The sequence below is a fragment of the Mustela putorius genome, unplaced genomic scaffold, assembly GCF_011764305.1.
Source record: "Mustela putorius furo isolate JIRA1106 unplaced genomic scaffold, ASM1176430v1.1 tig00003834_pilon_pilon_pilon, whole genome shotgun sequence".
Taxonomy (NCBI): Eukaryota; Metazoa; Chordata; class Mammalia; order Carnivora; family Mustelidae; genus Mustela; species Mustela putorius.
In genome coordinates, this window is record NW_025421987.1 from 98652059 (window position 1) to 98669469 (window position 17411).

A 17411-nucleotide genomic window follows, 5' to 3' on the forward strand; every position below is an offset into this window, starting at 1 on the left:
AATGCAGCAGGACTTAAGGCATGACCCTGAGATCAAGACCTCAGAGGAGAAGAACACCTCACGAACTGAGCCACCCAGGCGCCCAGAACCTATTTCTTATTTCTAAAGTGAAGGTTAATACCTACCTCCAGAGTTACTGTGTGAGACTTTAATGCCATGCTTCTTGGTGAATATCTTCCTTCTTTCCCTGTGGCCTCAGGCATCTCAAGCTCTGTGGATTCCACACTAACTCTGTCCCGTTTTAGCATCATAGAGATTAAGAGAGGGGAATCTGGAACCATGCAACGTGGTTCACATCCTAACTCTACCACTTCCTGTAATCTTAGGCAACTTACTTGACCTCTCTGTGCCTTCTCCTCACCTGTAAATACGGAGATCGTAATAGCACTTGCCTCACGGGGAGATTGTAAGAGTTAATACGTGTTATGCACTTAGGAATCATTTGGGCACACACACAAAAGCACTGCAAATGCTGGCTACTATTATTCGCCTGCCTCCTCTTCACCTGCCCACACTCCACAAGCCAAAAGATCATTTTAAGCTCCTCCACTTCCACTCTCTAAAATACAAAGCCCACTGTAAACTGCCACTTTGCCAAAGCCCATTGTAAATCCCCCAGGTTTCCTAACGCCCCCGCCCTAACCTTAAACAACCAGGCCATCCGGTCCTCCCACCCCGAGCAAAACCCCGACAGTTCCCGGTGGGTTCGAACATTCCGCAACCCAGTCTCTGCGGGAAGCCCTAGGAAGTAGGGTGGGAGGGAACAAGGTGGGACGGGGCGGGGCGTGACGGGGTGGGGCGGGGCGGGGGGCGGCTCTGTGACGTCGCGCCCGGGCCCCACCCCCGCGGTTGCCAGGCAGCGCGGCCCGCGTCCAGGTTGCCAGGCGAAGGCCAAGAGCTAACAAAGCCCGATTGGTCCCACCCCACCTCCCGGGTCCCTTGAGCCCGAAGCCGGTACCGTCTTTCCCCGCCCGGGTTCTGCGGCTCTCCCCTCCGCCAAGGGTGCGTGGGACTAGCTCTGTCCCCACACCTCCTGCCTGAGGCCAGACGCGAGGTGTCGCCTCGTATCAGACAGCCGGTTTGGGAGCGAGCCTCAGGTAGCTACCCTAGAGGGGAAGTGGATGGAGGGAAGTGCTCTGAGCGCCTCCAGGGCTGCGCGGGTCTGAGGGAAGAGTCCTGCCCATGGGCCCATCTGGATTCTGAAGCCCTCCTTGTTCACAGAGCAAGAGAAGAGGGCTGTGATCTTTAAGAGAATGTGATCATGGGTGATTATTGCTCTCTGCCCAAAGTATGTATTTTGTTCCCAAAGCCACTGTTTTATGATTTCTTGCACAGAGGGCAGTGATTTGAAACCAGAACAGAATCTGGGATCAGAGCCTCCTCCAGACTAGCGAAACCACCTTTCCCCCCCATATTTAGGGGGGGATTTTCGTGAGGATTAATGGGTGTGAGTAAAACTTTAACAGCTGCTATCAATCATTCATTTTCCTAATATCTATTGATCACTGACTGTGTTCCAGGCTAGGCATTGGGGATTCCATAGTGAGCAGAAACTGACTGTCCCTACCTTCAAGTTAAGTCTTTTGGTGGTGGCAGATGCTAATTGAAGAATGATACAAATACTGTAAAATTAGAGCTGAGCTACGTGCTGCCAAGGAGAGGTAGGTAAGTGGTGCTCTGAGAAGGTGTAATGGAACTGACAGGTCAGAGAAAGCTGTGCTGAAAAAGGCAAAAAAAAACAAAAAACAAAAAAACAAAAAAGGCAAAAAGTGGGAGGTTCATTTCATGCAAGGATAACCATGTGTCTAAAACCCACCATCTCCTATTCCAAGCCCAAACAAGTTTATACAATTGCCTGGTCCTTAGATCCAAGAGCTGTTCATAGCAACTGCCTCTGAGATTCTGGTGTTGGAGGCTTTTATACATGTAACTACAGCCTTTCGTTATTATAACTGAAGCTCTATATAGCCTACACCAATAAAACCAAAAAAAGCAATTCCAGGACCAAATCTATACTACATATTTGATAAAACCTATATTCTTCAGCATCCAACACATATGTGTTGACCTGTCATTCTATATTGGGAGTCCTGTAGGCTTCACGAAAAAAAGGAAATCTGTTGAATTTTAAAGAGTTGTGGGGGCCTGGGATAAATAAATGAGAAGACCTACCCTCCTGAGAGCTTTAAGAGTAGAAAAGCACTTTATTTTTTTTAAAGATTTTATTTATTTGACAGAGAGAGAGAGATCATAAGTAGGCAGAGAGGCAGGAAGGAGGGGGGAAGAGGCTCCCTGCTGAGCAGAGAGCAGGATGCAGGGCTGGATCCCAAGACCCAGATCATTACCTGAGCCAAGGGCAGAGGCTCAACCCATTGAGCCACCTAGGAGCCCCAGAAAAGCACTTTATAAAACATTAGAATCATGGACTATTAAGACAGAATGGGCCTTTCCTCACTTCTTTTATCTGATGTGAACAGTCTATATTGCTCAAAGGCAGAAAAGTTGGGTTTTGGTGCCTCTTCAACCTAAGGAATCTGTGATTCTAACTAAGTCTCTGTGGTTCAAAAGTACATGGAACTCCTGAGAGTAAAAAGGAACATGGCAGGAAAATCTGACTTGCTCCTCCTCCTGTGTTTTCCATTTGCACCACAGTGTCACCATCTATATAGTGGGGAGTCAACCTATACTCCTTTTCCTCTTCCCACAGTGGTTACCAAGTCCTATTACTCCTGCCTCTCTTATCCCTCCCCACTGCACCCCCTAAAAGACAATGAGGTTCTCAAGAGTTGTTGCCAAAACTGCTGCCATATTCTTTTAACCAGATGCACTGCCGAAAGTTTCACTCCACTCCCCTCAGCCCATCTATGCAGGTGTTGATGAATCAGTGTGTGTTCCAGAGTCCAAGAGAGAGAAATAATATACAAGTTTTACCAGGAAACTTCAACATAAAGAATTTTTAACTACAATGGGATTGGAGTAATGGAAGATTGGCTAGCAAGCTGTAAAGAGAGATCTAAAGTGTACAGGTATACTAACATAAGGAGCAACCACTACCCCTGAGACAGATCACCCAAGAAGGAGCTGACCTCCCACGAGCCTGTCAATAAGTGTGTGGTCAGGGTTCATGAGGTGCCAGGCAGGCAAAAATCCACAGTCTAGAATCCCAAAGAAGCCATTTATGAAAAGAACATGAACATGGGTGATTGTTGCTCTTTGCCACTGAGTTTGGGCAGAGAAGGGCCAAGGGAAGCTGGTGGCCATTGGGCATTGCTAGCTGCATGCAGGGTACCTTTGGAGCGGAGCAGCAGTAAATTAGTAACTGGCTTATCAAGCTAACACTCAAATCTGATTGTGTGACTCTAGTGCTTAAATCTTCCAGTGGCTCTCTACTGCCTTCAAGATAAAGTTCTCAAGCCTTAGCACAGCATACAAGGCCTTCTATATTCTTGTCTTGGGTTCTAGTTCCAGGCCAAGGTACAATTACTCCACTTCTGCCCACCCTAATCCTCCATAATCACTCCCAGTCCCCTGAATTCTCCACGCGCTCTGATGCCTCCACACCTTTGTCTAAGGAGTCTGGCCACAAATAAATTCCCTCCATGCTTTCATCAGTAAACAGATGCTTACTGAGTACCTATTATATACCTGGCACTTTTCTGGGGACTGAGAATACAGCAATGAGCAAACCAGGTTTCCCCAAGTCTCTGTTCAATATCATTATTCTTACGTATTTTCCGATGACATTCTCCGACCAGCCAGTGTTAGATGTCTTATCTGGGAGATTCTGTTTTCCTATAGCTAGGACAGCATTTTTAACACTTGTCTTATTTTATTTTATTATTATTATTTTTTAGATTTTATTTGTTTATATGACAGAGATCACAAGTAGGCAGAGAGGCAGGGGGATGCAGGCTCCCTGCTGAGCAGAGACCCTGATATGGGGCTCCATCCCAGGACTCTGAGATCATGACCTGAGCCAAAGGCAGAGGCTTAACCCACTGAGCCACCCAGGCACCCCAACACTTGTCCTATTTTAATCACTTAGTTTTCTATCTGTCTCTTCTAGCCTAAGAGCTCTCTGACGGCAGGGTGTATGACTCATTTATTTCTGTATTCCAGTAATCAGCACTAGTCCTGATACATAAGGTTTTATTGGATTAATTACTTGCTCAGGATCACATAATTAGTCAAAAACAGGCCCAGGACCAGAATCCTGGCCTCTGATCTAATAGCCAGGAGTTCTTCTTCACTAACATTTGCTCTGCTCTGTGGGTGTTACAGCTCACCTCGCTGTGTAGGACAGTTTGTGTTGGAAGAGACAAGTACAGTGTTGAACATAATCAGGAATGGTTAAGGAAACAAAAAAAAAATCCTAGACTTCTCCTTTTTTAAAAGATTTTATTTATGTGAGATAGAGTGAGAGATAGAGAGCACAAGCAGACAGAGCAGCAGAGGCAGAGGGAGAAGCAGGTTCTCCACTGAGCAGGGAGCCCAATTGGGGGCTTGATCCTAGAACCCCAGAATCATGACCTGAGCCAAAGACAGATGCTTAACTGACTGAGCCATGCAGGAGTCCCAATAGCCCTCTCTTCATATTGAAAACTATAGTGCATTCCCTCCGAGCCCTCTCATATTGGAGTTTCTGAATCATAGGAATGTTATAATGAAGTCAGAAGTTCAAAGGACAAGTAAAAAGAGGAAAATGATGTGAGGATATTCTGATGTTTCACCCTGAAAAAATGAAGCCTAATAAACTAATTAAAGACAGTATTAAGGTGGCCCCAGGTTTGTACACCAGATCCCCATATTAGGGGACGTGTTGCACAACTTTTGGGAACACAGTCAATATGGCAGTCGGTAAATGGTGTCCCTGGGCTTGTGGACCATGATATGAACATGGGGATTTAAAATAGGAGCATGTTTAAGTTAAGATAAATGAAAAGGGATACCTGTTCACTTGTGAAATAATAAATATGTGGAACTCATATAATTTCCAAGAGTGGTATTAGCATGATATATAAGCAATTTTGATAAATTTGCTGCTAACAAAGCCAAAAACCCCTGCTCAACAAAAAAGGACAAGGTCAGGGAGGACAGCTCTTAGCAATATTGCTGTTGGCATCTAGTGCTAGGTTGGCTTGACCGTGGATTAAGCGCAGAATAGAAAATGATCCACATTTCCGTGAAATAAAGTTGGAGAGGCAAAGCTAATATGAATAAGATGAATTGTGGCGAACTTGGAAGTCAGACAGGACATCATTTTGATGAGAAAAGAACTGAAGATCCTCTAAAGGTGTTTGAGAGTGATGTGATAATATGAGTGGCAAAGACATGTTACCTGGGAAAAGTAAGCCTCAGTTTCCTGGCATTGGGAAAACTATTATACTATTAGAACCTTCCCACCCATAGGGTGTTGTGAAGATTAAATGAGATAGTGAACGAACAATGAATGACTGCTCATAGGCCTTTCTTATTCTGTCCATCCTTCCATTCTTTGCAACTGTATGGAACATAGTTGGACTAATTACCATATTTTCAGGACAAAACATTAGGACATACTCTGGCAAATAATTTTTGTTCTGCTTCAATGTGCTAAAAATATACTTTTCATGACGCAAAGGGGAATAACCAGGATTTAGGGAGACAGCAGGACATAAGGAGACGAGGGTTGTCCTAGAGAAAATCCATGTGTCAGTGCATTATTATTTAGGGAGAAGGAGGCAGTAAGACGTACCATGGAGAGAGCAATGGTATATGTAGACCCAGATTCTTGCATCTGCTCCGACATAAACTGTTACCCTATGCCAGTCACTCCACTTCTCTGTACATGAGTTCTCTTGTTTGTAAACAAAGTAAGTCAAACTCTTCCTTTATTTATTTTAAAGATTATTTATTTATTTGACAGAATGAGAGAGAGAGGTAGCGAGAGAGAGCAGGAACAGTGGGGAGAGGAAGAAGCAGGCTCCCTGCTGAGCAGGGAGCCCAACCCAGGGCTGGATCCTGGGACGCTGGGATCATGACCTGAGCCGAAGACAGATGTTTAACTGTCTGAGCCACGCAGGCGCCCCAAACCCCTTCCTTTTTAAAAAGGTGTTCCTTTTTCTTTTCCTAACAGGCAGTTTTCTTTTAAAAAGCTCATCAAGAGGCACCTGGGTGGCTCAGTGGGTTAAGCCTCTGCCTTAGGCTCAGGTCACGGTCTCAGAGTCCTGGGATTGAGTCCCACATTGGGCTCTCTGCTCAGCAGGGAGGCTGCTTCCCTCCCCCGCCACGTTTGCGCCTCGGCCTACTTGTGATCTCTCTTTCTGTGTCAAATAAATAAATAAATAAAACCTTTTAAAAAATATTTTTTAAAAAAAGCTCATCAAGGACTGAACTGAGGAATGAAAGAGAAAGATGGATCAAAAATGGCCATGATACATCAGATAAGGCAATTGAGAAAGTAAAAGTCTGTTTGGGACACTTTTATGGGAGAGGAGAACCCTATAGTAGGTAGCTGGTGAATACATTGCTGTGTAGTTGGGAGCCTACCTTGGGAAATGTGGGAGGCATCAGAATGGAACTCTGGTTGAAGCCATGAAAATGGGCCTTATCTCCAGCTAGAAGATAGTAGGGTGCAGTAGCTCTAGAGTTCAAATACAACAACTTTTAAAACTCTAGTATATATGTGTATATGTATATGTATATATTTATACTCCCCACTCAGGGGCTCCCCGCCCAGGACCCTAGGATCTTGATCTGAGCCAAAGACAGCTTCACGACTGAGCCCCACATGCCCCTAGAAAATACATTTTTAAAAACATTGTAAATAAAGTGGAGAGCTTTAGAAGCAATGAGGACTAGATGGATTAAAATTCCAGGAGGGTGTGGAGCCCCTCCAAGGTAAGCAGAGGATCACGAGCCATTTTTTTCTCCTGGGGCCATTTGCCAACCCTGCCTGTGGACTGAGGATTGTGCTTGACCCTTGCAGAGCAACTATACTGGGTAAAAGGGAAAAACCTGCAAGGCTTTTGGTAGTCAAACAGCAGTAGCATGACAGATTAGAAATTTTTGGCACCCCAAACACACTTTAGTTTTTAGACATCTAACATATAATTTAAAAAACACTGGGCATACCAAAAGGATGGCAGTGTGGATTCATTCTGACTTCCTTGGTTTCACTCAGGTTGGGAATGGCTGCACGTTCTCCAAGTGAGGATAATAGTTGGGTGGGATGCAGCCTTGGGCGGAAAGTCATTCACTGAAAATTAATTAAGAAATAGAATCACGTTGTTGGGGAATGTGAAGATCAAGCCAGGCAGAAGCAGGAATGAAGGAGTTTGAGAGTAGAGGTGAAGCATTGTTGGACTATGCTGCACTGAATGATATTGTAAAGATTGCTATGCTGTTACCATTTTATAAAATAAAAATACATTTGTAATAGATTAGAAATTTTCTGTTCTTTCAAATTCAATCAGCAGATCTCAATCTTAGAATCATATGACCATCTTAAAATTTGCTCATGCTTTGGTGTTTTATAGGTGTCAGAAATCTTAAAGACCATCCCCCCTTAACAACCCAGCAAGCAGTTTCAATTCTCAAGAGGGGATCCCAGCTCCTATTAATAAATTAGTGCAAAGTTCCACTGCCTCCAAATGCTTCCTTAGTAAAGGAGTTTAGTCAGATGTTCCTGCTTCTTTCTCTTGGCTCCTCTTTTCTTTAGAAAGTACCAGCTGTCCATTTGGTCTGTAGGATATTCTGTGAATTCTCTTTCCCTGCAATCGAAAGAAGTTTATTCCCTTTGCTAATTTGTCTCAAACTTTCTTGCTGGCTTCTAATACTCTAGGTGAGCAATTTAAGCTAGAAGCTAATGTTTCCTTTAACAAGCAGTATTTTTATAGTTTACTTTCTAATAAATATTTTTTAATATATAAATCTCAGCTTTTACTAGAAATTGATCTCAATAACCAGCAGGATTTCCTTGAAATTCATCTTTGAAATTTTATCTTTGAAACACTACAACTTCAACACTGGAGGAAAACTCAAAAGCTTTTCCAACAGAAGCACTTGAGCTTCCTCAGCCTTTTTCATGTCCTAGCACACAAAGGAATATACGTAATGCACACTGGAGCAAACTGCAGCATACTGGGAGATATATATAGAGCTTATACAAAAATTCAACATAGGTTTATTACATAATTATAATTAAAAGTAGAATACAGAGTAACAGTAAAGATATAACTGTTTAATTTGAATGAAACTCCCAAATAAACATTTTAAAGCTTTTTAAAGAGAAGTCAAGCTTGCTGTCTTATCACGAGTTTGCTTTATACCAAGTTTTGTGTTGAAACAAATACATGAGGTTCCCAACAACAATCTTGTAATGATGTTCTCTTCAAATTCTTATAGCTACCATCAGTGGAAAAGTTTGCCTCACAGATGCATCTTGGCAAGTAGTAGAAGGGTATTTACTGATTTTTCTCCAGTTAATAGAAACTCCTTTCTCACTATTAACCAGAATCTGGATCATTCAGTTCCTTCTTTCTTTCATTGAAACTCTCGTGATTACATGAATAGATTTCTAACGTGCTTGAAGTGTTTCATATCATGTATTTCCAAATAATGTGACACTTAACAGATGTTTTGCTGCTAGTCTTCTTTAGGATTGAAGCTAGAGTACCAGTTAAACTCCCCACTGAACTGCATGTCATCTCACATTTCCTTTCAACCCATGAGCATTGTTGGTATACTTATTTTCACACACTTCCTGAGATTTTGATTAAATTCATTCTGGTGTTCAAAAATGTCAACTAAGCCAATTTTCTGAAGACAATACTCTCCTCAACAACTCCGCAATAAAGATCATTGACATTTTTTTTTCAAATTTTCTTTTAGCTCCTTATCTCCAGAGAAAGAGCTTTTCCTTTGATAGGTACGTTGGTAGGAAACAGCAAACGGTCTCTTCACATAAAGCTGGAAACAGAACCAGGATGGCTTGGATTTTTATTAGTAACATCCTTTAAGGTGGAATTCACATTCACAGGGAACTCCAGACAAGAGCTTATTGTGAACAAAACAATGTCTTCACTTGCATCTCAGGCATTGAGAACATGGAGAGCAGATCCGAGGGAAAGCCTTCCTGCCTTCCTGTCGTCAGTTTTCCCACCAGTGCAGGAACTGCTGGGCTTGCATAATCTAGAACATCTGATTTGTGTTAAAGTGCTTAGTTACTACTCCACATATATTACCCTGAGTGGTTTGTTTTGGTACTTTTTGGCAACACAGTCCATATTCTTCCAAGCATTCCTCCCCAGGGGTTCTAACTAGTGCCATTAACTGAGCACAGTGACTTAACCTCTGCAGGTTCACCATTCTGCAAGGAAATGCTGTGATTAATTTGTCTTGTACAGAATGTCATTGATGCATCTTCTAATAGTATTATTCCAGAGTAACCTTTATATATTTCCTTGGCTTTATTTAGTCCCAAATGTGTGGTCACTTTCCTGGCAGGTTGGTAAAATGAGTTAGCCCATAATTGTGGGAGATATATTGGCTTTAGTTCCTAATTATGAGACCTTTTAATTAGCTTCTTCAATCCAGTCGGATGTAAAGTACTGTTGTAAATACTGTTGTAAATGGTTTCCTAAAACAGTGGTTTTCGAAGTGTGATTTGAGGGACTTCAGAGGAGCCTTGAGACTTTAGGAAGTAGGAGTGCATGAAGTTAAAACTGCTTTTGTAATAATACTAAGACATGATACGCCTTCTTCGGTCTTTTCCTTAAGAGTACACGGTGGAGGGGGCACCTGGGTGGCTCAGTGGGCTAAGCCTCTGCCTTCGGCTCAGGTCATGATCGGAGGGTCCTGGGATTGAGCCCTGAGTGGGGCTCTCTGCTCAGCGGGGAGCCTGCTTCCCTTCCTCTCTCTCTGCCTGCCTCTCTGCCTACTTGTGATCTCTGTCTGTCAAATAAATAAATAAAATCTTTAAAAAAAAAAAAAAAGAGTATTTGGTGGAATTTTCCAGAAGCTACATGATGTGTGGTATCATAACAGATTAAATGCAAAGCAGATATGAGAATCTGACTGTCTTCTATTAAGCCAGACATTAAGAGATTTGCAAAAAATGTAAAACAATGCCACTTTTCTCACTAGGGATTTTTTCTTTCTGGAAACTATAGAACTATAGAACATCGAAATGTTGCTTATTATGTAAGGGATTTATTTTTATTTTAAAATTAATATTTAAACATTTTTACTTTGATTTCTAAAATGATAAATATTGATCAATAAAGCCCATATTAACAAAAGCTCCTGGGGGTCCTCAATAACTTTTAAAGGGTCCAGAGACCAGAAACTTAAAGAATTATCCTCTTAAGAAACTATCTGTGTAACATAGACATTTTCTGTTGAGGCCCTGGCGTACTTTTCCTGGCACCAGTTTCTTCATTTGATAACTTTTCCATGAAAATAAGATATTTAGGCAGACAAAGGAAAAATTTTCAGAGCAAACAAATCTAAATCTGAAAAATCCTAAAAATAATAGATATTAATAAAAATGATTACTACTCAATCTTAAATTATACTTTATGGTAGGAAAATAAAGAATATATTGGAAGTATTAAGGCAACTATGGGCCTTTTTGACCATAACAAATCAATTTGCAAAGAAGATAAGGTTGTCCATTTCCTTACGAAGATTTTAAAATAAATTACATACAATTTTTGAAAAATTAAGCATTTTTTAAAATTTATTTATTTATTTATTTATTTGATTTTTTATTTTTTATAAATATATATTTTTATCCCCAGGGGTACAGGTCTGTGAATCACCAGGTTTACACACTTCACAGCACTCACCAAAGCAGATAAGTTGGATTTTTGAAAATATGATTTAATAATCAATGCTAGATTTTTAAAAAAAAATTTTTTTATTTGAGGGACAGAGAGAGAGGGTGAGCCAAAAGGAGGGGGAAGGGCAGATGGAGAGGGAGAAGCAGGCTCCTGGCTGAGCGGGAGCCCCACATGGGGCAACAAGGGACTCAATCCCAGGACCCCGAGATCAGGACCTGAGCTGAAGGCAGACACTTAACCGAGTAACCCAGGCACCCCAAAGTGCTAGATTTCTAATAATATAAGCAATTACATATAATGAAGTAAAATTAATATTTTGGAAAATATTTTTCAAGCAATATTGAAGAGCTCCAAATCCCTTTTCTAAACCAATTAAATTATTTTCTATTATTTGTTTTTAGAAACTTTTTTTTATTTCTACAAACAAGTAATGTCATTACAAAATTTCATTAAGAATCAGATTTTGGGGGGACGCCTGGGTGGCTCAGTTGGTTGGACGACTGCCTTCGGCTCAGGTCATGATCCTGGAGTCCCGGGATGGAGTCCTGCATCGGGCTCCCAGCTCCATGGGGAGTCTGCCTCTCCCTCTGATCTCCTTGCTCATGCTCTCTCTCACTGTCTCTCTCTCAAGTAAATAAATAAAATCTTAAAAAAAAAAAAAAGAATCAGATTTTGGGGGCACCTGGGTGGTTCAGTGGGTTGAGCCTCTGCCTTCGGCTTGGCTCATGGTCTCGGGGTCCTGGGATTGAGCCCCGCACATTGGGCGCTCTGCTTAGCGGGGAGCATGCTTCCCCCTGCCTCTCTGCCTGCTTGTGATCTCTCTCTCTGTCAAATAAATAAATAAAATCTTAAAAAAAAAAAAGAATCATATTTTGAATATTTTACATCAAAGGCCAAGAATAAATAACTATATAAATCAAGTCACAATTTCAAACAATGAGCAAGTGGTGATGATAATGATGAAGCACATATGCCTTCTTTGTTGGGAGAAAAATATAAAAAATAAGCAAAATAAATGAAAGTACTACACATTTGAAATGCATGCACAAATGATTATCACTGGTAATAAACATATTACAATTAAGCGATATTAAGCAGACTCACGGAGATGGTTCTAACATGATGGATAAAGGGGGAAACCCTATACGAGCATCTCCTCTGGCAGGTGTTATGCATAAAACCTTAAGCACAAAAACAATAATTACTGAAATCTGGAAGTTTACTGACTGAGCCCAACTGTTTCCGAATACAATTTCAACTGTTATAAATCAGTGAATCGTTGTAAAATGGTTGTAAATTTTGTATCACTATAAAAAGTTTACAACCATCCATCTATCCTGGAGACACCTGTAACCCATTCTGCTGTGGCCACTTGTGGAAAGCTCAGCTGTAGATATCTGTAAAAGGCAGAATGGGATGAAATGGCAAAATGTGTATTACACATAATATCTGATGATTCCCGAGTTTTCTAGGAAGACCTATGACATAGTAGAACTCAAGATGAACCTTAGGGGTGTGTGGAGTTTGAATAGATGAGAAAAAAGAGAGCACTTCCAAGTAAACCAGCCAGAATTAGCAACATCCCGAGGGAACTAGAAATGCAAGACAGAGTTCTGTTAACAATGGATGAGCAACCTTCAGATACAAAATCTGGAAGGATTGGAAGGATGCCAGAGTAGACTACACATTGGAAATTTGTATTGGTAAATACTAGCAGAAAATTTCTAATTTAAAATTGTGTGTAAAGTATAGAGAACCTTGAAAGTCAGGATGGATATGATTGCCATTTTGTGAACAGGGCTCTCGGATCTATCAACGGCAGCATAGAAGACTGATCTGGACACACTCAGAATAGACCAGGGAATGACCTGAGACAGGGATACCAGTTAGGAGCCTGCACAGTAGGTGGTGAGGGGCTGGGCTAGGAGAAAAAAAGTAGACATAGAGAGGAAGGGATGAATGGAAGACACATTTCAGAGGAAATATTTATCCATGAGATTTCATGAGATTCAACACATTGAAGAGAATGGATGGCCCAGGCTTTGAGGCCAAGTGACTGAGAAAATAGTGGCGTGATTTTCAGACACAAAGTTGGGAAACGGACTTAGTTGGGAGATGGAGAATAAATTTTGGTGGAGATGTATCCCGGAAGCAGTAAGAAGTGAACAACAAAAGCATAGGAGAAAGGTCAGGGATGGACAAGTATAATCACCACCATCTTGTGGTGGAGGAAGCCATGAAGGGATGTGAGCTTTTCAAAAAGAGTGACAGAAAGACATAAACTCAGAATGCTGAAGACTGAGCTTTGGGAAGATTGCAAACTCATGCTTAACACAAGAAAAGAGGGAAAAAGTTACGGTGACAGGAGACATGCGAAGGAAAATAGAAAAGCAAGAATAGTATCTGCCGTCAAAGGAAGAGAAAGCCTCAAGAAGGAAGGGACAGTCATGTTTAATGGCATGCCTCCCGCATCAGACTGTGTGTGTTCAAATCCTGCCTCTGTCACTTATGGGCTACATGTCATTTCAAAAGTTTTATTCTCTCTCTCTCTGTTTCAACATCTCTAAAATTGTGGTAAATGTACCTCTTAGGGATATTTTGAGAATTAAGTGAGAAAATATATGTAGAATACTTAACATAGCATCTGGTACAAAAGTTAATAGATATAACCGATGGCTTATAAGGGGCAAACGGTGGGGCAGGAGAGCAGAAGGAACTGCAAGAGGTTGAAGAAGGACTAATCATGGAGAAAAATAGATTGTTTGGCCAAAAATGGAGAGAGATCATGGAATGTTCTTAGAAGAGGCATGGGGTAAAGGCTTTGTTTAAATTTGCTCTATACTGACCAAGGGTTATCATTGTTATTGTCATCCTGGAAGCCTAGTTAATTAGGGTTGGGCCATCTTCTCACTTATATAAGGCCATTTTAATCTTTAGAATAGAAATAAAACAATTGTACAACTACAAGTTCTAAATATATATGAATAGTCTAAAATGCAGCCTCTTTGAGAACAGTATGGCACTGCCTCAAAAAATCAAAAATAGAATTACCATCTGATCCAGCAATCCCACTTCTGGGTATATGTCCAAAAGAATTGAAAGCAGGTACTTGAAAAGATATTTGTATACCCAGTTCGTAGCAGCATTATTCACAGTAGCCAAGAGACCAAAAAACAAACAAACAAACAAACAAAACAAACACCAACAAAACAAAACCCAAACGCTCAACAACAGATGACTGTGGTATATATATCCAATGGAATATTATTCAGCTTTAAAAAGGGAAAATCAGACCACTCTTACAATATGGGTGAAACTTAAGGTCATTATATTAAGTGAAATAAGCCAGATACAAAAGAGGAAATACTGTATGAATCTACTTACATGAAATACCTAGAGTAGTTAAATTCATAAATACAGAAAGCAGAATGCCAGGAGCTCAGGGGAGTGGGGAAATGGAAACGTATTGTTGAATGGGTACAGAGTTTCAGTTTGGAACCATGAAAAAGTCTAGAGATGGATGGTGGTGATGGGCACACAACAAGAAGAATGCATTTAATGCCTCTGAACCATATACTTAAAAGTGGTTACAATGGTAAATTTTGTATATTTAATGACTATATATATATATATATATAATATATATACACATTTCGAGACAATAGGAGCAAAAAAGGATTGGTAAGTTATCAGAACAATACATTCTTAATGGTTACTTTTAAATTATGAAATACTTCATACATAGAAAATAAAATGCATGGGAGAACCTGGGTGGCTCTGTCAGTTAAGTGTTTGACTCTTGATTTTGGCTCAGGTTATGATCTCAAGGTCATGGGATCGAGCCCTGCATCAAGATCTGTGCTTAGAGCAGAGTCTTCTTGAGATTCTCTATCTTCCTCTCCCTCTGCCCCTCCCCCCACTTGCTCTCTAAATAAATAAATAGCATATACATGTAATCCTAAACGGTATTTTATCCTTTCCATCCAGCATTGCTAGATTCACCCATGGTGGTGTCTGTGGTCTACTCAATGAGAACTCTGTTGTCTTCTCAATGAATTGAAGCTTTTATCATTACGTGCTGACCCTCCTTACTCCTAATAGTGCATTTTGCCTTGAAGTTTCTTTTCTGGTATTAACATGTCTGCATTCATTTTCTTTTGGTTTTATTTGCCTATTTATTCATATATCCTTTCACCTTCAGTCTTTCTGTGTCGTTAGGTCTTTTCAGATGTGCCCATAGTTGGATTTTTTATAAATCTGATCTGATAGTTTCTGCATTTTGATGGCCATACTTGCTTTTTATTATGATTACTTGATATACACAGATTACTTTCTATCATGCTGTTCATCCACTTTTTCTATGTTCTCCCCACTCTTCTCTTGCCTTCCTTCGTGTGGGTTGATCAAATTGTCTTGTTCTTGTTGTTAATTCTTTTTCTCCTTTCTTCTAGTTTGGTGGTTATATAATTTCTGCAGTAATTATTCTTGAAATTTACTATGCATTCTTGACTTTTTACAAAGTCTGAAATCAATCAACATCTTTGAACTCTTCTTCCTTCAAACAAAAGAACATTCAGTAAATGAGAATGGAGTACCACCAGGCTGGGGCCACTTTACCACCAACCTGAGGCCACTTTAGTTTCTTTTCTTGGGATTTCCCAACAGGGTCAGTGGTATAAATCTAAAACTTAGACTTAGTTCGTGGCAAACAGACTTGTGGGAAACTATGTTGCCCCCAACAAGAAGCAGTAATGAAGACACATTTCTAGGTTGTTTCCCCCCTGCCTGTAGGCACATATTTTTACTGCTTACACTGAGGGTGTGTTATCCTCTAGGATCTCAGTCCAGCAGTTCATTTGTTCACTTTTGTGGGCCTACTACCTGGTCTGTTTTCAACTTGTCTAATCATTTGTATGAAACGTTCGTCTTCCTGGCTTCTACATTTGCCCCTTACTTTCTGCATTTGCTTACCAGTCTCCTTTCTACTTTACTCACTTTGTTTGGAACTTAAGGATTTCTCTCACTTTTTTTCAAGTTCAGCAAGTCAATCTAATCTGAAAGGTGTGTTTGCTGGGTTTTGTCTAACATGTAGGTGTGAAGATGGGGGCTTTTTGGATTATCTAGTCTCTTTTTCTCTACAAACAGCAGGCAAAATCTTTATTTTGCTGTTCGCATATTATCTATGGATTTTTATGTTTTTTTCTTCAATTTGTCTTGGAACCTTTTGAATGAAATGTACAAGTTTCCTCTTTTACAATTAAAAAGATAAATACATGCAGATGTAAGGAGAGTTATTCACCAAATGGCTGTTTGGTGATTATTTTTATTTGGAAATAACCTAATATCAAATAATAAAGGATTCACAGAGTAAATTTTGCTACAATTTATTCTGCCATAACAGTTGTGTGTGTGTGTGTGTGTGTGTGTGTGTGTAATGGAAGATGTTAATAACCCCGTTTTTATTTATACAAACACATATATATTTACACTGAAAAAATTCTGGAAGGAGATATTCAATATTTGGGGGTGACATCGCTAAGGGATATTTTTGTTTACCTCTTGCTGATGTCTACTTTTTTTTTTTTTTTTTTAAGATTTACTTATTTATTTGACAGAGATCACGAGTAGGCAGAGAGGCAAGCAGGGTGGGTGCGGGAATCAGGCTCCTTGCTGAGCAGAGAGCCCGATGCGGGGCTTGATCCCAGGGATCTGGGATCATGACCTGAGTTGAAGGCAAAGGCCTTAACCCACTGAGCCACCCAGGCGCCCCTGATGTCTACTTTTTAAATGAAGAAGTATTGTGTGGTTTTTATGTAAGGGACATAATTATTTACAAGAACGAAAAGCAACGATTAGTAACCCATTCTCTAACTTCGGAGTTGTGTAACAACAGAATGCATACACCTTATGAGGGACTGAACTCTCCCCAGTATGGAGAGTATCAAACAGAGGCAGGGTGGTATCCTGCCCAGGATCCCTCTCATTATATGACTCAAAGATTCCCAATTTATTTATCTTTCCCCTGCCGTCAGGTCGACCAAGCAATGCCTCAGACAGATAAGCAAATATGCATCCCCCCGGAGCTGCCGGAATTGCTGAAGCAATTCACCAAAGCCGCCATTCGGACCCAGCCGCAGGATCTCATCCAGTGGGCTGCGGAGTACGTACTCGTTCTCACCTCAGCCCAGGGTGCCCCTTGCGGGTGGAGGCGGGGCGTGGAGGAGGGGAGGTCCTCGGGAAAACTGAGGAGGTTGTCATGGCTGCAGCCTGGGAGTCGGGAACGATTAGCATCATCTTGTGAGGTTCAGCTCTCGAATTGCTCTGGTGCTTTAAAATCCACCGATAAATACATCACGCTGGGTGAGGGTGGGTCGCCCTCCCCTAAGCGACCCAGACTGAGCGATAGGACCCCAGAGCAATTGGCCGAGGTTCCTGGGGCGATCAGCGCCCCCCTCTCCAGTCCCAGGGGAAACAGGCGCGGAGGTGGGGGGGAGGGTGGGAGAGGGATGTAGGGTAGGGAGGGGAGAGGAATGTAGGTAGGTAGGAATGTAGGTAGGAATGAGGGTAGGAAGGCCCCGCCTGCCTTCC

The 17411-nt window shown here is 41.2% G+C and overlaps 1 protein-coding gene across 4 annotated transcripts in view; it reads left to right on the forward strand.

Annotated features, from left to right (window-relative positions):
* The first annotated feature begins 873 nt into the window (after positions 1-873).
* The window catches only part of ROPN1 (rhophilin associated tail protein 1), a 28122-nt gene continuing 11584 nt past the window's right edge, over positions 874-17411 (forward strand). The window contains exons 1-3 of one of the 4 annotated variants that reach the window (XM_004745425.3): positions 875-1097; positions 1521-1665; positions 16856-16983. In XM_004745425.3, coding sequence (XP_004745482.1) covers positions 16868-16983 — 116 coding nt within the window. In that variant the 5' untranslated portion in view covers positions 875-1097; positions 1521-1665; positions 16856-16867. Of the gene's footprint in view, positions 1098-1520; positions 1666-16855; positions 16984-17411 lie in introns of all 4 variants that reach the window. The other 3 variants (XM_004745424.3, XM_004745426.3, XM_004745423.3) reach the window with 3 other exon arrangements.